This window comes from Pongo abelii, chromosome 5 (assembly GCF_028885655.2).
Source record: "Pongo abelii isolate AG06213 chromosome 5, NHGRI_mPonAbe1-v2.0_pri, whole genome shotgun sequence".
NCBI classification, from domain to species: Eukaryota; Metazoa; Chordata; class Mammalia; order Primates; family Hominidae; genus Pongo; species Pongo abelii.
The window spans coordinates 129,418,186-129,442,013 of NC_071990.2; the positions used below are offsets into that span (position 1 = coordinate 129,418,186).

General features: G+C 35.1%; 1 protein-coding gene across 5 annotated transcripts in view; it reads right to left on the reverse strand.

Moving 5' to 3' along the window:
• Nucleotides 1-23,828, reverse strand: part of PTPRK (protein tyrosine phosphatase receptor type K) — a 559,501-nt gene that overhangs the window by 2,996 nt on the left and 532,677 nt on the right. For 3 of the 5 annotated variants that reach the window (XM_054556726.2, XM_054556728.2, XM_054556727.2), the window contains 13 exons: nucleotides 23,622-23,698; nucleotides 23,409-23,426; nucleotides 20,809-20,845; nucleotides 19,433-19,530; nucleotides 18,905-19,021; nucleotides 13,875-14,029; nucleotides 11,400-11,535; nucleotides 10,997-11,146; nucleotides 9,275-9,448; nucleotides 5,142-5,273; nucleotides 4,877-5,002; nucleotides 1,878-2,041; nucleotides 1,235-1,370 (listed from right to left, as the gene is read on the reverse strand). In XM_054556726.2, the coding sequence (XP_054412701.1) occupies nucleotides 1,235-1,370; nucleotides 1,878-2,041; nucleotides 4,877-5,002; nucleotides 5,142-5,273; nucleotides 9,275-9,448; nucleotides 10,997-11,146; nucleotides 11,400-11,535; nucleotides 13,875-14,029; nucleotides 18,905-19,021; nucleotides 19,433-19,530; nucleotides 20,809-20,845; nucleotides 23,409-23,426; nucleotides 23,622-23,698 (1,520 nt within the window). 5 annotated transcript variants of the gene reach the window in all.

Below are 23,828 nucleotides of genomic sequence, written 5' to 3' on the forward strand. Positions count from 1 at the left end.
AAGTGATCCCACTGATGATTTTAAAACTTGATCTGAAAAATGGAGGCAGAGTTTACATCAAGAAATCTTCAAATTGCAAAGAGTTTAGAGACATAACCACTATTCATTTAGTTGCTAAGACGATCTGAGAGTTCCCCCTCAAAAATCCCTCCGATTCATCCCCCCTTTCTCATCTCCACAGCCAGCACCCCAATCAAAACCAATGTAATCTTGTGTAGACAGCTGCAACAACCCAGGGAAATGAGGTGGTGTAGAGGAGTTTGAGGGCACCTGTAGAAAGGGTGGAAGTCTGGTACTGCTTGTAAAACTGAAACAGTACAAACCTAAGTCTTCAGATTTTGTCTCAGGAAGCAGCGCAACTCTTGTGCGAGCAATCCATGAGCAGGAAGTGGTGAAATACTTTAAAGGTTTATTGAATTGCTCATTCTAGTTATCTGATCATCTTGATAAATGTAGGGCAAGCAACCATGATGCCTTGGTTTTTCTGGTTTACTTTTCTGTGAGCATACACTACACAGGTGCTCCCAACCTGATCCCACCATGCACATACATATGTGTAACCCACAGATATCTCTCGTTAGAAGTAAAATGTGTTAGATAAGTGTAACTTTCTTTCTTACTCTGCATACAGCTTCACCTAGATGAACTGTCACACACACACATACCTATCAGCTCTTATTTTGTAAGCTATGTTCTGACTTTATGAGCCTTGACAAGCTCAAGTAGCATGATATGAACTGCCCTCTACAGTTGGTAAAAGCTGAAAACTTAACCATGATAGTTTAACCATTTACAATTTGATCAGAAAATGAATAATTATAGATAATGACAAAACCAAATTTCAGTTGCCCTTTAAAAATACTGGGTGTCTAAGGTACTGATGAAACCTATATCCCTTAGACATACAGCCTTGATACAGGATTTATTCTTCTTACAGGACCATTTACCAAAGTTTACTGCAGCAAATATTTTTTGGCTATAACAGAAAAAAAAAACCTACAAATTTCCCAAATTAAATGAAAATAGTTTCACGATTAGCAGTTTATGTGATATGTGATTAAGTGTCTGTGGGTAGAGGGGGATGCTCAGCAATGTATTAATTAGGCAGGAAAGTCCCCACAACGTCTCATTTTCACATCTGATTCCCTGTGTGTGTATGAAGTAAAATCAATAAGTAGGTATATGACTGACTAATCTCTAAGATGCCTTCCAAGTCTAAAATTCTGTGACTCACCGGGGCTTCCACCATGTTTGGCTTGCTGTTCCTTAGTGTCTTTACCGCGTGGAAAACATCGACAACATTTTGCCGTTTCACCATTTCAACAACGATGCCTATAGCACAGAACATGCCACTTCGCCCGCCACCATTTCTGAAAGCAAAGAAAGCAAAGGCATTTTAGATAGGAGCACCAAGTGACCACAGGTCACACCATCATATATGTTTGGGAAAATAAGACATTGTAGTTTTAATTGTTTTCCATTTGTGTCTTAATTTTGCTTTATATGTGTACAAGGCAGAGAGGAGAAAACTTGAGGATGAAATTAGATCAGTAGCTTATACTCAGGAAAATGCTATAGGCATAGATTGCTGCAATCTAGACTTTGAGATTCTAATATATTTGTAAACTGTGTAAATCAGAAGTTGTTACGAGTAGTGTTCCAAAGAGTTTAAATAATACAGCTATGTAATAATCAATATTTAGAAAATATACAAAATAAACTTAGTAGTTAATTATAGACTCATGAGACAGGAAGACTGTTTAAAAAATAACATCTATGGGAGGTTCATAAGATGCAAGCCAGATAGTCTTTAACATTGAAAATGAGAAAATAAGCACCAAGGCCCCATGAATGACAGGCTGAGCTGCCCTACTCACAGGCAGTGGATAATCGTCCGCCCTTCCCCTTCCTCGCATTCCTCCTGCCACTTTTCCACCTGCAGTATCAGTTTCAAGAATGACCTTTTGGATCCAGGCACTTCTCGATGAGAAGCCCATCCTAGGTACTGAAACTGTTGCACCATCAGATAACCTTCCTGTGGCTGTAGAGGGAAGTGTTTTTATGTAAATAAGCTGGGACTACAATTTTTATTAAAAAGTAAAAGGTGCATATAATTTACAATACAAATGGCATCTACACTGAATTGAGTCTAGCTGATATAAATCCTCAATATGTACATGCTAGTAAAAAAACATTCTAAGTGACAACAGCAGGAAACATGGCAATCATCCTTCATACCTGTTTCTACCTCGCACTATGTATCCAGTAATTCATTACTACGATTACATTTCCTAAATAACTTTCAGATTCATTGCCTTCTCTTTATCACCACTGCCATCAATACACTACTACCAGTCACAGGTTCTGATAATCACCTCCTAGCTGATCTCCCTGAATAAACTTTGATCTCCTTCCAGTCCATTCTTACTATAGGCATCATGATTATTTTGAACTGCAAATAAAATCCTGTCATTTCCTGCTTTAATGATTTTCAAATGATCTTAGCATAAAATCCAAATTGTTGTCATGACTTAAAAAAACTTATGTGATCTGGCTCCACCCCCTTCTTCAACTTTCTCTTTGTCTTCTTTTAATCCATTTATCAAGTCACTTCTTGTCTTGGGGACTTTGCATATACTGTATGTACCCTTTGCCTTGAATACTTCTTTCTTGCTTGCTCTTCTTAATCCCAAACAGAATGACCAACTTGTCCCAGGTTGGCCTGGGGCTTCTCTGGTCTTAGCACTGAAGCCTGTGTGTCTTGGGAAAGCTCCTGCCCTGGGCAAACCAGGATGGTGGGTTACCTCAACCCCCAACTAATTTCTATTGATTCATTAAATTTTGGCTTAAATACTACTATCTCAAAGAGGTCATCTCTGATCACACAGTTATGTCAGATCACCTAGTTAAACACTCTATATTCTTTACTCTTTCACTGTAAAATGCATCACTTTTATACAAAAAGGATTATGCAATTTTCATGTAATGCTTTTCTTCCTGAAAAAAAATAAAGATTCCTTAAGTACACGGAAATCTTTTTTTCCTACACTCTGTATCAGTAGAACTCTGCATAATACTTCCCCAAAAGTAGTATTGTTGAAAGAATGAATCAAAACCTTAAACCTTGAAATAAAAATATCGGGAAGAATATGTAATATATGAATAAATCATATCAGATTGGCAAGAGCCCATGCATCTTTTGGTAGTTTACGAGCCCTACTTAGTACTCTACAAACTTGTTGTTGGTACATGTTAAATATTTGATGCAGTGAAATATATTAAATATATTAAATGATGAGAGTGAGAACAGAAAAAAAATCGTGTACTAATAAGGACCAGAATACCAAATACAGAGGCAGTTCAATAATCAAGCAAACAAATAAATAAATATGCTGACAAAAATATAACATTTCAGTTCCTGTTCCTAGAATATTTTTCACATAAACTGCTCAATTAACAGACAAGCCTTACTGTCTTCAGCAGTTCTGTTTTTTTCCAACTAAAATATTACTAGAACCATAATGTAACAGATGTGCAGACATAATGAGATTCCATTTAAATTAACATCTAAGATATGCATGAATATTATGAGATGATTGAAGTTACCCTTTTTTTCTCCACTGAAATGAGCAATAGGAGTCGATATGATTCCACTCCCTGCTCATAGTTATATACACATAGACTTAGTAACCAGACACACACGAAGTCATTTTGATATGAGAGACACTGAAACATGACAATCCTAATCACACACTTAAAATACACACCCACAGAGCTGGTGCTTTAAAAAACAGAGTAATGTTTCTCTCTAAAAAGAGCTTAACTCCATGAAAGTTACTAATATTTTCTTTTCCAATTCTGTTTGTTATTTGGTTACATGATCTAAATCGTTTTTATTAATACCTTTTTTTTTGGGGACGAAGTCTCGCTCTATACAGGCTGGGGTGCAGTGGTGTGATCTCGGCTCACTACAACTTCTGCCTCCTGGGTTCAAACGATTCTGCTGCCTCAGCCTCCCCAGCAGCTGGGACTACAGGCATGCCGCCACTGCGCCCAGCTAATTTTTGTATTTTTAGTAGAGATCGGGTTTCGCCACGTTGGCCAGGCTGGTCTTGAACTCCTGACCTTATGATCTGCCCGCCTTGGCTTCCCAAAGTGCTGGGATTACAGGCATGAGGCACTGTGCCCGGCCTTTATTAGCACTTTTTTTTTTTTGAAGATCTTCGCCACCCATACTGAATTTGTCATGTAGTGGAAAGCAGATGAGGAGTCAAAGACGATACAGTTACTACTTTGCTGCTGGGAAAAGGCATGGTGGTAGCAGCACTGGTTCTACCTTTAGATCTGCGTAGAGCCATAGGTTGAGACATTTAGGAAGATGAAATTGCAGGTAGGATAATCAATAACGAACTTGGAACAGTGACAATGGAACCCTTCTATAATGGTTGATCCAACATGTCTCTTTCCTCCTGCAGTACAGCTTCTCTGTCATTATTGTTATTGCAATGTTCTTATTTTTTTATCACATGCCATTTCTGGGCTGGATGTCAATACTAATAAAACATGCAGTCATCCTTAAGATAAGTCTACGTACACTCAGAGGCCAGGCCTAGGCTGTCCAACTTGACTGAGCCAGTGCATCTGTTTCCTGAGGGAATATGTTAGTCTAGTGACTGACCGAAAAACCTAGCTTCCAGCATTTCTGCTTTCCTGTATTTTTATTCGAGTACTAAGGCATAAGATGGTTACTAGCTTTGAGGTGGATGATACAGTGCTTATTAATTCTAGTCTCCCTGTTGTCTGAATAAAATTATACCACATCTTGGTTATGATTGACCTGTACTAGATCAGCTCAAAGGATCCAATAGTGACTTACTCTTGTTAGATTGCATATCCTAAAAATCCGGTTGATCACATCACAATCCATTGAACAAGACATACATTCCACTTGGATGGGCCCATATCGTAGCATCCCTTCCTCTGGCCAGTACTGAGGGCAGCCCTAAATGATGAACGTTTTGAAAGAAAAAAAAAAGAGTATTATTTTTTCTACTTAGGATAGTATAAAGCAGATTTTAGCAATTCATTACTACTCTATTAAGTTGTATATAAGTACAAAAAAGCAACCCATAGCCATTAACCTGGGACAAGTCGACTTCGTTTAACATCACAATGGAGGTACAGCCATAATCATACACTAATCTCCAGAAGTCTTTTACAGTGTTTGGCAGAGGGTATTGTGTGACGATGAAGGCAGCTGGTTGCCTGTAGCTCTGTGAAGAAACAAGGTAGATGGAGAAACATAAAAACTTAAAACGTATGATCAGTTGTACAAACAGATACAATACACTTCAATGTAGGACCAGTAAGATGCAATAGCTTCACATGCAGAGGGAGCCAGAGTGATGCTTAAACCATGGAATAAGAGATTCAGACCACTGGAATGAACTGAATTAGTACAGTAATGAATCAATTTGGTGGAAGACTTCAATGCCTCCAAAGCAATTCAAGTCAATAACTGAATTTTTTACTTTACTGAAAGATGTAAATACAGGAGACAAATACAAAAGAAGAAACTAAAGAGCTTCTGAGGTCAACATCCTCTGTAAGGTACCTGTTGGGCTACTTCAATTTTCCAAACGTAATCAGTCTCTGAGAGACTGAAGGCAAAGTAAACACAAAACCCCTGGTATGTCTATCAATCATCTGGGTATGTGTATAGTATGTGTGCGTGCAAGTAAAATTGTTTTATTCTTCTCTACTCCAAATAGGAAAAACCACAAGTAGCCGAAACACTTGTGCTTTTACATTATGTGGACACTATCAGGATATTCTGCACATCTTGCAGACGATCCACCTTCCACAGCTTCCTGGGCATTTCTAACATATATCAAAGGTCATAATGACAGTCTCAACCATTTAAGATCCTGAAGCACCAAAGAGTAACAGCAATATACTTCCTGTCCCCACATAAGCGGGGAGATAGCTCCCTGTTTACCAAGTCCTCCTTGATTAGAACACAATATATTATTTCTTTCCAAAGGGAGAAGTAGTAAAAACAATATTTATCTGGACTGGACAATTGCCATTTGATTTAAACTAATTATTTGCAATAATAATAATAATTAGTAGATTATAGAGTTCCCTAATGCTGACAAAAATTTTCAATGATCTTGTAAGTCATTTGTATCATACTACTATTTAAGTCCTTCAAGAATCTTAACACCAGCACAGGAACTGGTAATTGGACTTCACTGATGTTACCACCATTTGGGAAATGCTGCTAACCATGGCATTCAGCATTGGCTGAAGACTGCAGGATAAATCTGAGTAGATGACAATAATAATTTACCTGGCTACTTCCAAATGACCTCAAAACCTTACCAAGTTACACGTGCAGCTGGGATGAGTGTCTCTTAAGAAAGGCACGAAGGTTCATGAGTAATACTGTTTGGCTCTGTGTCCCCACCCAAATCTCACCTAGAATTGTAATAATCCCCACATGTCAAGGGCGGGACCAGGTGGAGATAATTGAATCATGGGGGCAGTTTCCCCCATGCTGTTCTCCAGATAGTGAGTGAGTTCTCAGGAGATCTGATGGTTTTATAAGGGGCTTCCCCCTTTGCTTGGCACTCCTTCCCCTTCCTGCTGCCATGAGAAGGACGGGTTTGCTTCCCCTTCGGCCATAATGGCAGTCTCAGGTATGTTTTTATTAGCAGTGTGAGAATGAACTAATACAATGAGAAAAGTTAGAAGACAGTAAGCTCTTTTTCCAATCAAATGTCTGCTCCATGCAAAGGTAAGTCAAAGCAGACTGATGGCTATCTACTCATTTTTTGAGCCACAGGGGAGGGGATATGCATGAGGAGGAGCTGATAAGAAAGAAGACTGAAGATTTCCTATTATTTTTCCCTCTAAATGCAGGAACATATGTAAGGCTTTGAAATTACAGACTCCTTGGCCTTGCCTCCTAATCCCTCATAGGCCTGGCAAAAGGGTATCACACTAATGATGGGGATAAAGGGTATCACACTAATGATGGGGATAAAGGGTAGGGAGAAAGAGGTGAACAATAAATCCTGTTCTCGTAAATCAAACCAGCTTTACTTCTCCAAAGGTTCATTTGCACTACTAAATCCCCGGAACACCTTTAACTATGAAATGTCTTTTTTAAATCACAGGGGATTAAGCAGACAGTAAGAGCAGGTGGATTACAAGGTTCAATCTTCATAAAGAAAAGAAGACAAGCTTGGACAAGAAAGCAAGACCCCATCTTTACAAAAAATAATAAAAAAAATTAGCTGGGCATGGTGGCATACACCTTAGTTCTAGCTACTTGGTAGGCTGAGGTGGGAGGATCACTTGAGCCTAGGAGATTGAGGCTGCAGTTATCTGTGATCATGCACGACACTCCAGCCTGTGCTACAGAGTGAGACCTTGTCTCAAAAAGAAAAAAAAGAAAAAAGAAAAGGAGACAATCTGGACATTGAGAAAAATTTGACAAAGATGCCAATGGCAAAAAATTCAAAGGCATCAATGCTTTTCTAAATATTATTATTTTCTCCTTTTCTTGTTCACACATCCTTTTTTTCATTCCATATTTAGATGCAGAAATGAAAAAGTATTGTATGCCATCTCTGTATTTAGTTTGCCTTTCCAGACACCTAATATAAAAAGAAAAGGTATAATTAGGATTTAATGTGATTTCAGGGGATGTGATTAATGGCCAGGCAAGACTCCGATCACAGCAAGGATGAGAGCTTTTCACAGGCAAGAGTGACCACAGCAAGGATGAGAGCCTGCCTTTAGACTATTCCGCTTTGCAGCACCAAAAAGAGTAAAGTAACTGGTGAAGACTACTCATAGAAACAGAATGTGGGCTTAATAGGAACAACAACTCAGCCTGATTATAGTCAGAAAGAAATGAACCGTGGCTTCCAATTTCTCCTTGCTATGGTTTCATAGGAGAAAGGGCAAAAGCTAGAAATGAAGGCAGTAAACTGTTTTAAAAGATTCTAAACCTTGATAGCTTTCTTGCTTCTTTCCAAGGTAATCAAAGTAAAGTGGCCAAAGTCATAATTTAAAACTTTCTTTCCTTGAGAGGCCAAGGTGGGCGGATCATGAGGTCAGGAGTTTGAGACCAGCCTGGCCAATGTGGTGAAATCTCATCTCTACTAAAAATACAAAAAAGGCCCGGCACGGTGGCTTATGCCTGTAATCCCAGTACTTTGGAGGGCCAAGGCAGGTGGATCACCTGAGGTCAGGAGTTCCATACCAATCTGACCAACATGGTGAAACCCCATCTCTACTAAATACAAAAAATCAGCCGTGCATGGTGGTGCATGCCTGTAGTCCCAGCTACTTGGGAGGCAAAGGGACGAGAATCGCTTGAACCTGGGAAGCGGAGGTTGCAGTGAGCCGAGATCGTGCCATTACACTCCAGCCTGGGCAACAAGAGCGAAACTCTGTCTCAAAAACAACAACAACAACAAACAAACAAAATAAGCTGGGTGTGGTAGCACGCTCCTGTATTCCAAGTTATTCGAGAGTCTGAGGCAGGAGAATTGCTTGAACCTGGGAGGCGGAGGTTGCAGTGAGCTGAGATCATGCCACCACACTCCAGCCTGGGCGACAGAGCGAGACTCTGTCTAAAAAAAAAAAACCAAAAACTAAAACAGGAAACTTTCTTTCCATATTGTTCTGTCTATGGGCTATATAACACCCTGCAATTTAAGATTTTAGAATGGGGCAAGATTTTTCTTTCATTATGATGGATGTGTTAACATAATACCATCCATCCCTTCTCTAGTTACTTGTAATAGTCTTTATTGATTAATGGCCAACAAATTAATTGTAAATTATTGAAACATTAAATGTCAGAAATAAAAATTTCCCAAATTAAAACAATTTTTGTAGGAGTTGGCATTCTGTGATTTAAAAAATTCATTTCTAATTATATTCAAAATAGATAAGGCATGATTTTCTTTTCTGAAAATAATTAAGATGAAATTTATAACTTGCAATATTTACTACATGAATATAATAACGGACAATCAAGTTCCAAATCTACAATAAAGCTATAAAAATGACAGTTCTTAAGAATCTCTATAGGGAAAATCTAAAATCATTTTCCAAAAAAATGTGTTTCAAGAAAAGTTTCCACTTTTCCTTTTTAGGTTATTTTAATTTCCTCGAAAAGAAAACTAGCCAGTGTTCAGTTGCATTACGTAGCTTTTCACAGCACTCTACACTAACAAAGAGGGCAGTCTCTTACGTCCATAAGAGCAGCATTGATGTAGTTACTGCTCTCCCCATCAATTGTAATTAGAAAAGGCAGACATCTGTCAGGTGGCAGCATGTCCATGAAACGGTTCTTGTCATGGTTCCTTGGCAGGCACGCTATACTGCAGTCTTCAGCTTGTAGTCGAGGGGTGACTGAATTCAGAGTCTAAAAAGAAAAGAGAACCCAGGTTAAAAGACAGTGTGACCCATTTAGCAGTATAACACAGATCCATCAGGAATTTAGAAGGCCAAGTAGAAAGTGAAGGATTCGTGTGAGGCAATGGCATTTGCTACTATGACAGACTGATAGACTTTGTAGTTAAAGCTAATGAAGCCTGAGAAGTGACAAAGAAACAAGACACACATTGTTCAGGGCTCCTCTTCTTAAAAGGAAAAGGTACGCTAAACAACACTGCTACCTGCAAAATGCATTGCCTTAACCAAAGAAAATACAATCGGGCAGTCCATTATGATGATGACCCTTCATCACAGTGGGAAACGGTATCATTTGTAGTAACATCTGGGCTTGCCATATTTGAAGATAAGCTATGGCATGTTGGAAAGAGGACTGGATCAACAATCAAAGACTTTGGTCTCTACCCTTGATTTTATTTTCACCCACCTTCAGGGATGTTTTAAGGGCAGTGAAAACATTTAGGGCTATTTTGAAATAATATGTACTACAAACATCATTTATTATTATTATTATTATTATTATTATTGAGACAGGGTCTTGCTCTGTTGCCCAGGTTGGAGTGCAGTGGCAATATCTTGGCTCACCACAGCCTTCCAGGGTTAAGCAATCTTCCAGGGTCAAGCAATCTTCCCATCTCAATCTCCTGAGTAGCTGGGACTACAGGCATGCACCACCACACCCGGCTATTTTATATATTTTTTGTAGAGATGAGGTTTTGCCATGTTGGCCAGGCTGTTCTTGAACTGCTGACCTCAAGATCTGCCTGCCTTGGCATCCCAAAGTGCTAGGATTATAGGTGTGAGCCACCACTGAACCCAGACTCAGTTATAATTAATGTGCTTGATCTCATAACATTGTGAGTGACCCAGGTCAAAATCTGTATGACTGCATGAAAAAAAGGCTATAAATACACACTAAATACACACAAATCACCACTAATTTTGACTTGTTATTTTTTTATTATTATTTTTTTTTTGAGACAGAGTCTCGCTCTGTTGCCCATGCTGGAGTGCAGTGGTGCAATCTCGGCTCACTGCAAGCTCCGCCTCCCAGGTTCACGTCATTCTCCTGCCTCAGCCTCCAGAGTAGCTGGGACTACAGGCACCCGCCACCATGCCCGGCTAATTTTTTTTGTATTTTTAGTAGAGACGGGGTTTCACTGTGTTAGCCAGGATGGTCTCGATCTCCTGACCTCGTGATCCACCCGCCTCGGCCTCCCAAAGTGCTGGGATGACAGGCATGAGCCACTGCGCCTGGCCTAATTTTTGACTTATATTATGATACCTTTCCCCTTTGCTCTTTCCTAAGTCTGAACTTATTGGTCATTTTGGATATAGTAGATACAAATTCATCAATAGAAAAGTGACTATATAATACGTATAATGAAAGAGATTGTATTGTATTTAAAACAGGATCAAAGGTTATAAATTTGACTTGAAAGACCTTCCTTGAAAGGATTCCTAGTGCCCAGAACAAATTGTAGTAAGTCATAAAAGAGGTTTTAGAAATAGTTAATACCTGAAATTCATCCTTGAGATGTGAAGAGTTAGTCTGGGAGTCTATTCTAATCATATCAAAATATGCAGCTTTAAATTCACAGACAGGTATGGCAGTTTCTCCACATAAGCAGGCTTCTAAAATGGCATCATGAATAAAAATGTACTGTTCCTACCAAAAGAATGAAAAAGAAAATTTTGTACTAGTTTTAGTATCACTTTTCTGTCATCAAAGTTAGGGAACACAGAAAACTTTCTCTATACGGAAATATGAATTAAAACACCATTATTTTTCTATATGACTCAGCTAATATTCATTACACATGAAAAACATCTACTCTTTCGGTTGAGTAGAATATATATGAGAGACATCTACTCTTTGTTTGCAAAAAAAAAAAAAGTCCACTACAGGTAAATCTACATACCTCTGTCTGGACCATATTAATACGTCGAGATCTTAAGGCTTTGACACAATTGTAAATATCAACAACACCCTCTCTTTCAGCCATGTCTAGCATGATGTCAATCACAATGTAGCAGCCAGTTCGTCCAGCACCAGCACTGAAAAACAATTAAATTTAATGAATTGTAAGAAGCATGTTAGTCTTCATAACCTTAAATAAGGACTTTTTCCACGGTCAGATAGGTAGAATCAAATTGATTTAACAAACTGCAAGGCACAGCACTTGTCCCTGCTGTGTAAAAGCTTATTAATGTACAAACAGCTTCATGCAGAGTATCTGCTTTGGTATAAACTAAAGATTGGAACAAGAGTTCTAAATTATTTTCAAATTGAAAATAGCGCTGTTTAAGTTCCATACCTCTCTCACAATTTTCATTTTACGTAAATTTAATACACATAATTTCAAGTTCATAGAATTGATCAAGTGGCAGATTCACGCTTCAAAATTTAACTCCAGATTGAATATTTTTAGATTCATCTAGTTGTGTGTCCTCTGGCAACAGTGTGAGAATGTTGGCTCGCTCACTGTCTTCACCTCTTGTAAATACCAAGGCAAAAGAAAATCAATTCCCAAAACTTTAAATGGGAAATCTGAGGAGCCACGCTTCACAGGAAATGCAAATGGTGGGGGTGGGTAAGAGAATGATGGTTATCAAAGGGGAGGAGAGTAACAGTGTAAAGACTATTTGAATCATGATCTGAAGAGAAAGGAAAATGAATTATTAGGTGTAGAATATGATTCCCAGCAAGTCACAAGGCTAGCCACTATCTTACTGTATTTAATTCTAAAGTTAATTTTTAAAAGTACTTTTAAAAATTATATTTTAGTCTTTAATTGGCAAAGAATAATGTATATATTCTCGGGTACATAGTGATATTTTAATACATATAATGTAGAGTGATCAGAAAAGGGTGATTGGCATATGCGTCCTCTCAAACATGTATCATTTATGTTGTGAACATTCAGTATCTTCCTTCTAGCTCTCTCAAACTAAACATTATCATTTACTAGACTCATCCTACAGTGGTATAGAACACTAAAATGTATTCCTCTATCTCACCATATTTTGTATCCTTTAATTGTAATATACTGTGATTATTTTGCTCCTGGGGAATGTTTCTCCAATTTTATATATAGAAGTCAACGGGGAAAACAAAATAAGGATTTTTTGGGGGGAGTGGGGAATTCACTTTGTAGTCCAGAGATGCTTCAGTGTAAGTGGAAAATGACACTTCTGTTTTTCAAGAGAGTATCTGAGAATCTTGGAGCACTTCTGAAGCAAGCAATTCATAAGAAAGTAAACCTCTCTGATAAATCAAGAAATCCTTAAGTTGAAAACCTATTTATCTCATTTTCTAAGTGCTTAGATAGGCTAGTAACATTATTTCCTTGTTATTCAGATTTGGTCACTTCTCTTAAACTCACTGTTCTTTTAGAAATTTAAGCAAAAGATATTGTGGCTATCTCTATTTATTTTTGTCCCCTACCATCTTCTCAATCACTGTTCCCAGAGTTGGAGACAGGAATGTAATTTAAGAGTACATCAGATTTCATGAGGAGGATTGAAAGGAAGATTTTTTGTTTTCAGGGTACATAGTATCTGATCCTATGGGATGTTTTACCTTTACTTCATTCTCTGCTTTTTTTCCCCTCTTTTATACATGGTTATTTAAACCCTGAATAGGTTGGATTTTCACAAAGCAAAAAATGCTTAGGTACAACCTATTATGTAGCTGGGAGGGAAGAGCGTATGAGGTGTGCAGCATCATTTAGGAAACACTTTTCAGATTCAGTACTTATTTTTCTGGTCACACCTCAAAATGAGGCCATGTAATTTGCTTTTAGTATCTCTAAATGCTTGTTTTAAGAGAAGTTTCTAATCAGAAGAAAGTCTGGATATAATGCTCGTGTTTTTTGGCATATATTTGCTGAATCTCACTGATGCAGTTTTCAAGGTCCTCTAATGTGAAGTCTTTAAAAAATTTTTTTAAATAGCTGTTTTGCAGCACAAATCCTTGTAATTTAGGCCATTTAGTAACTCTGTATGTCTGAAATTTAGTTTTAAAGCTGGAATTCTATTGGGAGTTTTCTAGATTGGCAAGAAATGTCTATTTCAACCTAGCATTCTATACAATATGGGATTTGCAAAAGTGATAAAAACAAAAAACACAGATGTTGCCACTAAAAGGCAGAGTTTCTATACTTTAAATTGTGGATAACACTACACGCATTAGGATGAATGTATGTATTTCTTAAGTTCCTGTTTTATAGACTACTTACAGCCAACTTTTATTTTATTGCTGTTTTACTTTATCTATAATACAAGCAAGCTGGAACTTTGTAAGCACACATTAGTTTTTGTGCTCAAAAGCCTTGTCTTGATACTCTAAAAAAAGCTGACTGCATACAGTCAATACCATTTGGACCACCACTTACCTGCAATGTACAACGATGGGGCCAGCGCTGGGAGGGTTCGATAACTTGACTCGCCGGATAAAGGAGAGCAGCCCTGTAGCGTGGTAGGGCACTCCATGGTCAGGCCAGCCCGTGAAATGGAACTGTTTAACTTCACGGATTTCATTGTATCCCCTCTGTGCAAAGATAGAAAGAAATGTTTTCAAAAGCCATTTTAATGGCCAAAATAAAGCCATTAAACACAATTATGGGTACAGACCCAACTGACAATGATAACAATAAAACCTTTATGAAAGACTATGCCTTTTCTTAAAAAAAATATAATAAAATGAAGGCTTAACATGGACTAGGAGCTTACCTTTATTGTCAGAAAACTGCCAAAGAAAGAAAATTATAAGTCTTGCTCAGTTCTAAAAGTCTGGGTAAATTTTATTTACTTTGACAGCTTGTTTCTTGCTGGGAGTGACAACACATTAAATTATTAGGGGGAAAAGAAGGAAATGGGAAAGCTAAAATGCTGCCCTATTGACCCAATGCATTGAGTTCTCAAGTGGTGTATAAAAGCAACTTTCCAGCTTCTCACCTCACAAAGAGATTTTAATGCCTTGCTTATCCATGTTGAAAATGGTTTTGAAGCATAGCATGTAGGGATTTTCCAGGACAGTGCTGCTCTAGATTGGCTTGTGAAAATATACAGGCAGCTAAACTGTTCTTTGGGCAAACTATTTTTCTCAGCTCTGTGAAATAATTCAGTGCAGTATTATTTATAGTAACAAAAATACAAAATGAAAGAAGTGAAGCATCTGCTGTTGTGCTGCTCTCCTATTGGGTTAATTTAAGAGAACCCTATAAATGCACATTTCAAAGCTTTTTCCTTCCTTTTTTTAGAAGAAGTCTGTAGATTGAGGTAGCACAGCTTGGAAGGTATAGATGAAATATTGCCGAATTTATTTTTAAGAACTCACATTTGTAGCAAAAGGAAAAAAATCCCACTATAATCTATATAATTCAGATTCTCCTGTGAACTGTCTGTGAACTCTCAATCCCACTTGTTCAATCAGAAAAGGTAGACGCGTTACATGAAATAAACAAAACTGGGAAAAACAGTGTATCTTTAGATTCAATCTTATACAAACCAATACCACCAAAACCTTGGAAGTTAGTGATCATTTCTTAAAGGTTTTCTTAATTCCAATTCCTAGCACAATACCCTACACAAAGCAGGGATCAATAAATAACTGTAACAATCACAATGATAAGCATCACCGTGGAATCACCCCAATGGAAAATCATCTTTTGCTACTTTTCAATTCTAGTGAGGTAGGTCAAAAATTGTTTCAAGGCCTGATTTTAGGTAATTACTTTACTCCTTCTATATTAATTCTTTTATTAGAGTTGCTGAATAGGCCTTGCTCCCTTTATCTTTCTATTACATGTATAGGGTTTGCTCTTTTTAGTACATTTTCATATGTCAGCACCTATTCCCTGATTTTTTTTTTAATTTTTCTGATTTCCAAATATGTGGTTAAAAATACAACCCCCCTCCCCCCATTTTCTTGTTCTAAATAACAAGAAAAAAAAATCCAATGATTTTCCAAATAGGATTGTATTAAATCCATACAGTGATATTAATATCAAGTACTCCCATATTCTGGAACATGGTGCATGTCTCCACTCATTCACATATTATGTGTATCCGTAAGTACACTTTTGTGTTTTTATTCAATCAGGAACTATATCGTTCTTATTAAATACATTCTGAGATATTTTGGCACTTTGTATTTTTAAAGATTATTTAGTAATATTTTCTTATTTCTGTTTATCACTAATATAAAGACAAGCTATAACTCATGAATATTTATGCAGATTTGGTCATTTAAATAAATGTTTATACATCCCATTTAAAAATATTATCCATACTTTTCTTGGTATAAATCCTTTCATCTTAAAATAATTTGTCTTTTCTAGTAGTTACACAGTTTATTCCTCTTGCTGCCTTATTTCGTTTGCTAAAACTTCCAAAAATGTTTAATATTAGTGACACTGATTATCCACATAACATTCATGATTGTAGAAGCAGTAATATAGTCTTTATACTAGTTTTTTATGATAAATGAATAGTCTTTAGTTCTTCATTCCTTAACATGGCTGCTACTAGGTATTGTTGAATCACCTTTATCATGTTTAGGATGCTTCTTAATTTCCCTAGAGTATTACTATAAATATTTTGAAAATAAAATTAAATGCATTAATCTATTAATAAAGTCATACAGTTTGGGTACTTAAATGTACTGACATAATGAAATATCCTGTCAGATTTCCCACTACAGTTGAAATATTCTTGCGTTCTTAGGGAAAATATAATAGGTCATGTAATGATATTTTCTTAATTCACTACTAGATCCAAATTTTCAATATTTTATTTGGAATTTTTTCATGTTCTTGAATGAAATTGGTTTGCAATATGTGTGTGCATGGGGAAGAGAGGAAGAGAGAGAAGAAAGAGATCATGAAAGAGGGAATGACAGCTCCAGAGAATGCTTCTTTATCTGATTCTGTTATCATCATTATGCTAACTTTTTTTTTTTTTTTTTTTTTTTTTTTTTTTTGTGACAGCGTCTCCCTCTGTCGCCCAGGCTGGAGTGCAGTGGCGCCATCTTGGCTCACTGCAACCTCTGCCTTCTGGGCTCGGATGATTCTCTTGCCTCAGCCTTCCAAGTACATTATGCTAACTTTTAAAACATAGATATTAGCTATTCCTTAAAGTATAAAGGAACTTTAACTTTAAAACCATAGTGCAATTTTAATGATAAAGTTTAACAATCATTCTACTTTCTTCTACCATCTATTCATGCTTCTAACTCTTTGTGACCTAATTTTTGAGAATTAGCATTTGCCAGAAAATCCGTGTCCTAGACTAAAAGTTATATTTTTAAGTTTATATATAATATTTTCCATAGCTTTTCTAATAGCAAGTATAATGGCTATGTCCCTCTGTGTTTCCTAATATTGTATATTTTGTTTTCATTGTACCTCATTTAGAATTAATAGTGGTTTAATTACTTTATTGATCTTTTCAATAAACAAGCTTTTTCTTTTTTCTTGTTTCTTTTTTATATTTAATTTTTCCTTTGTTCTATTCTATTTTTTCTGATTTTCCAATGTTATAATTTTTCACATGATTTCAGAGCACATTTCAAAACAGAAATCACTTATCAGCATAAATTTTTCTTATAGAATAATGAGGTAAATTTTGATGTAAAACTGTTGATCTATACAATATAATTTTAGTTTTGAGGAAATCATTCAAGGATTATTCAGAAGAGGATTTGGTGACTTCTAATAGGCTAATTTCTGGGGTCATTGGTCAGCGGTTTGTTATTGCTTTCTATTGGATTTTGGCAATATCTCAACTTTTTGTTATGTATTCAGGTTTTCCTTATTACTAAGTTCATCATTGATTTTTACAAGACTTGTATGAACTTAAGAGACTGCATATTCCACATTTCCTTTTTAATACTATGAGCTAGTTATTCATTAAATCAAGCTTAATGGTTCTTTCTGAAATCTCCCATATCAATTGCTTATTTTATTCTACTTAATTTGTCTAAGAAATTTTCATACATATTTTAGTTACAATAATCATGGTTATGTTGTTCTGTATAATGCTACCTTCAACTTAATATTTTGCCTAATTTTTTCATGTTGGTAGGATAACTCACAAATATTTTTATAAAATACTATTAAATTATTTCTCTATTGTTGGACATTTATGGTTATCTATAAGTTTTTAATGCTATAAATGAAGTCACTGTATTTTAAATAAATTCCTTAGGAAAGATTCATGAAAGTTAACTTCTCAAAGGATATAAACATTTTAAAGCTCTGGAGACAGACTGTTTTATTGATTTAAAGAAGGTTTGTAGCAATTTAACTGTGATCAGTAATGTATAAAAATGTTTGAACATACTCTAACAATCAATGAGGATTATTCTTTTTTAAAGTTCTTGCTGATTTGGAAGGACAAAATGGTATATAAGTACACTAGGTTAAACATTTTTAATAGGCATGTTAACAATTGTGTTTCTTCAGAGATTCTAGTATTTTTTTTCTTCTACTGGTATTAACATTATAAATTAAGGACATTAATAAACAATCACAAGGTTCTTCTGTGTGTATGTACCTTTGATATTTTTTGTGCCACAGGTAATTTCACAATTTCGTGTGGTCAAATCTACCAAGCTTTACCACAAAATGTATTTCACTCTTACTATATTCCACTTTAGTCTACTACACCAACCACCTTACGTTATTCTTTGCAATGTAACACTTGGAGTGATCCTTTTAGAAATAAAATTCAGACCATGTTATCCCTGGGCTCACAAACCCTACAATGGCAGTCTAACTCAATTTTAGTATGAACTAAAATCATCATGGCCTACAAGGCACCACTTATCCAATTTTGTGATTTCTCTGCCTTCATTTTGTATTTCTTTCCCCTTCACTTATGGATCTCTGCACATCTTGGCCTGGTGACTGTCTGGCATTCTAACAGCTTTACACATGCCTCCAGGCTTCTGAAATGACTCTCCCCTCTGTCAGAAACATTATTGCCCTGGACATAACCCGTCACTCCCTCACTTATTTCAGGTCTCTACTCATATTACTTTCTCAACAATGAGTTTTTCTTTGATCATCCTTTCAGAATTGTAAACCATTTTTTCCCCTGCCTCAATAATATTCCCCACTTCCTTCCCCAACATTATTTTTCTCTATAGCACTTGTCATGATGTATGATATATTAGTTGATTTATTTATTTTTATTGCTGTCTTAATTCAATCGGCTATAAGATCCACACGAGGAGATTTTAACATGTGTCCCAAGGTTTAGAAACATGTCTGGCACATAGTAAACTCTCAAATAAACATTTGTGGAATGAATACATGAATGAATGGATTTTATAGCATCATCAAAACAGAACTGGGCAAAGGTTTTAAGAGAAAAAGCAGTTTTGATATAACTTTTTAAAATAGAATTTTAGAGTACTTACCCTTTCCAGGGTGAATGTCCTAACTACATATTCAGCAAGTGGTTCCATTTCTATACAAGTTACTTTGAAGTCACCATAAACTTCAGTATCATCAGGCCAATATTTATAGCATTTAACCTAAGTGACAAAAAGAATATATAGACAGACCTGAATATATAATACTAATTAGCCAAGATGATTTAATTGCAGCAATAACTCCTTAGGTCACAATTAAAACTCAGTTTAAAAAATCTATAAATGAGAAAAAAATATATTATACAATAAACAGAGTTTATATAGTCTCACAAAAAATACACAAGCCTGATAATGCAGTTAGATTCTAGTACAAAATTAAAGCTTATTTTGTTACTCAATGAGAAATCAAATAATTTTTCAGCCATTCAAGGCCTACTTAGAAGTACTTAATTAAAATGCTGTGCCTATAAATTTTTTTAAACAATTGGATGATATTCTATTTTGAGTGTCTTATATGTTGCTTCTCAACTATATTCATTTTTATGACAAAAAAATTCTTTTTCTTCCTCTTACCCGGCCAACCTCAACTAAATTTGTAACCATCACAATGCAAGCAGATTGTTCTTGCCAAATCATCCTCCAGAAATCATATACTGTTTCATGAACGGGACCTACGAAGAAATTAATTTGAATATTATGTTATCAAAGGAATTTTGTAGTTAGTAAGAAGTTTAGCTAAGATAAGAAGCAGAGTAAACTAAGTAATTCCAAAAAAGTTCTAACACAAAATGTCACTGAAAATACTTAAATTCAGTGCATATCTAAATTCTCACAATAGGCAAAAACACAGGCATATATAAGTTTTTTTTTTTTTTCAATTTGCCCTCTACACTTCCCAATTTAGAAGAAACTATCACTAGTTTCTTGGGTATTTTATATTTGTCACTAAGTCACTTTAATGCATCTTCAAATATATGTAAAAAATAGAAGTCTTATGCCACCATCAACCAGACAGCATATATTACCAATTAAATAAGTGCCCACTATTTATAAATAGTGCATGTTTAGGGATCAATAAAAACATATTCTTACACGTAAGGACATATCCTAATCTTATCATAATATCTCCAAACTGCAAAAGCATGTGCTGGGCTATTCTCTATTGAATATCATAAAACTGAATATTGTTCACCACTATGGTTGATCTTTCTAACTTTAAAGAGTATACAACTGAACTCAGTTACTCCAAAGGTATGTGAAAACACAGAAAAATGACCCCTGTCGAAAGAGTAAACGTAGCTTTTGTTTTACTTTCTTTTATATAAAAAAGATGTACAGGTTTCTCTTCTGAGGGCCAGTAGTCAATTTAGAGAGATAACTACAGATGCTTTTTGTTGTTGTTGTTATTTGGATACTTTTACTCCCCAGTGTGCCACCATAACAAGATCTCTCTACTTTCTTATTATTTTCCATGAAGAATTAACTTGACTAAATTCCATCTCTTTGTTTTGTCTCAGTCTTGACTTGTCAAACAATTGCTCAGTGTAACAGCTCATTATAACAATATTGGTCTTGGGTACTATTAACAAACTTGCTGAAAGAAGACAGGCCTCTTATATGAGACATCTTTTTCCTTTCCTCAAAAATGAGTAATTCCTCTGGCTGGCACTATTGACTAGTGCTCTGACCTATCTGTATAACAAGGATCAAATCATAATAACCACTACCAGCTTTTCTTTCGCTTTTAATTAAAAGTAAATCAAGCTTAAATTTATATAAGCTTTACGCACACGATAAATTTGTACTATACAAATGAATAAGGAGCAGTGTTAATCAGAAGGGCTAATTTTTTTGTTACTAAGATAAAATTAAAAAAATAATAAAAACCACCATATAGATGAATATTCAAGTTTGTTTTTTCTGTAACATTTAACAAGGCAAAGTTTTACCTTGGGTTGCAATGTAATGACTTGGCCTCTGGTAGCCCTAAAATAGGAGAACAAATTAGTTATCATTTTACATCAATATCAGAAATAAATGAATGAAGGCATAAAAAGATGAAGACAACCACCTGTTAAGATTAAGTTATAATAAAAAGTCCAGAAATGAGTAGTGAACACATAGTTCACTTCTCAAACCTATGTTATCTGAAAGGTAAACATAAAACAAAAATTAAATATTTTAAAGGCTCTGATTAGAATATATATTGTATAATTGATTTTTGTTTGCCGTGGAATAACCTCATAGATTTTGTTTGGTTTCACTAAAATGTTTATGCCTTCATGTTAATGTTTAGTCATTCATTCCTGGTAAAATAGTGTTTAAAAATATTAATTCTCATTTTATCATCCAAAAGTACAACACACTGCATTACAAATGGACGAGGACATATTAGAACCATAAAAAAAATAACAGAACATTCCAATGTTAGAGCTGGACAATGCATGTGTGCATCCAATCAAAGTCCTGCCGAGATTTTTAGAGAATATTCCTGTTCTATAACACATTCAGGGATATGCAAAAACTATTTTGTGCGTGCTCACAATGTTAATTTACACACACATAATTATAGGTACACACATATATATATAGGGAAAGAAGAGTTTTTAAAAATGCATCTTATCTTGAGTAAAAATTTAGTTTTTTTTTTTTTTTCAGTGTGCTAAAAGTTCTGTTGAGGAGGAATAGATTGTTAGTTGCTCTCAATTGGTTGAATAACAACAGAGTATAAGTTGCAAAAATGTTGATGATATGATCCTAAGTTCTGAATTTGTTGCATATTTACCAATGAGCCTTAGTAAAAGTCTGTGGTACAATTTGTCCACATACTGGTGAGGGCAACTCAATACACATATAAATACATGTGAACTGAGATCTGCAACCTAAAATTTAATAGCATGAGTATTACCTTGTTGCAAATTTGGAAGATTTCAAATTTTTAATATACCACAATGTTTTATGGAAAATAGCACAATATTTTATGGAAAAATTTTTCCAAGCTTTATAAGTATTTCATTTCCACTTCTTAAAAAAATACCAATTGCAGAAGTATATACTTATATTTTTTACATATAATGAACTAATGGGAAAGGGAAAATTATGAAATTGTATAGAAATAGACCAAAATACACTGGGGTCTTAACAGAAAGACTGGATAACAAGTCTTATTTAAAATACAGTCCTACCATATGAACCACGAAATAGTTTTATAACAAGGCTCCAGTGTACATGTCCTGGCAGAAAACCCAGGTTAAACTAAATAGGTAAGAACAATTACAAATTTGTCGTAGAACTGTTGATTTTTTTATTCTAAAAATTAGGCCATTAGCTTAGTTTTACATAATGACGTTTGATAAATTTATATAATGAGTAAGAGTAAGATTATGATCAGAAATTGAACCCATATACTCATATACTATGCTTTATAAAATATATTAGTTCAACTAAATACATAATTACAATTCACAACTCTAAAATGTGAACCTAATAAATGTAATGAAAATTATTTCATATTTATGGAAATTATAAAATGTTGGGTCCTAGGTTTCATATCTTTTAGGTCTATAAAAGTATACATATGCTGCAATACTTAATACCTCCACCTTTTGTCTTATAATTATACATATTGTGAATCAATTTAATTATAGCACACCTAGATTTTAATTGTAAAAAAAAATAGTTGAGGTTTAATGAGTGCTAAATATGTGCTAGGCATTGGGCAAAATGCTCAACATGCATTACTTCATTGAATTCTCACAACAAAGTGATGAGGTTAGTACTGTTATTATTATTCCCACTGCAAAGATAAGGAAACTGAGGTACAGAGAGAGAAGTAACATTCCCAAGATCTCCAGGGTGATTATGAACCAGGTGGTATCACAAAGAGCCTGTCCTCCTTATAGGTAATGTAATATATTGCTCTTTAAGAATATTTTATATTTTGTTTGATAATTACTTCCTTTAAATAAAGAATTTCCATGTAGATATGTATGTAATCAAAATTTAACAGTGAAATATATGATCGAAGCAAACTTTTTCATTTCTGTGATTCGATATATATGTGTGATATGTGTATTTTACAATTGAAATTTAGTAATTATTTTGCCTGAGTAATTTTATTACTTTAAAAGCCAATACAACACATCACAAAATAGTCTCTCTACTCATTTTAACATCAGAAGTCAAATGTAAAAAGTAAAATTTCAGTAACACTAATACACATCATACTATCCAGCTTCTCACATATGTTTAGGGAAGGGTAAGAATAAAAGCCAGAAACAGAAATCATCAACAAATAAAACTCGAGTACGTAATAAACTGTCAAAGCTAAAAATGGTCCTGTTTTTCTACACAAGAAAAGGGAAGGAGGTAAAATAGATCTTTACGCATGTGAAAGAATTACAAAAAAACGAACAGAGATATATTGTATGAAGCTAATTAGGTGAAGCATGCAGAAATAACTAGTAGTAAGAGAGCATTAGTAATAACTGTAATTAAGAATGTTTGTATTTATAATAGGGTGCTGTTATTTACATATAGTGATACTTACATCCCTGTACAGCCAAATCTACAGCCCAAACCAAAGTCAGGTGTGAAAGAAAGCACAACAACATCAGTAAGTACTAGGACGCAGAACAAGGAAAAGTGTACAGTTTGTACTTTTATATTTTAAAAAGCTAGCAATCACTTTATAGGTAATAAGCAAAAAGGTTCATATATAGAAGCCAATAAAGTAGACATACTTAACTATAAAAATACTTACATCAATATAGTTGGCATTAATATAATCTGAGGAAGGATCATCCTCTACGGGTTGCAAAATTACTCTGGAGTGATCATCTAAAATTTTTAAATAATAAATATAAGCGTTAAATTTTCCCCCTGTTCTGAGGCAATGTCATTGGTAGAGACTAAAGAATTCAGTGGTTGCCCATAGTCTATCCATAGTATACTACTACCAAATCAGTCC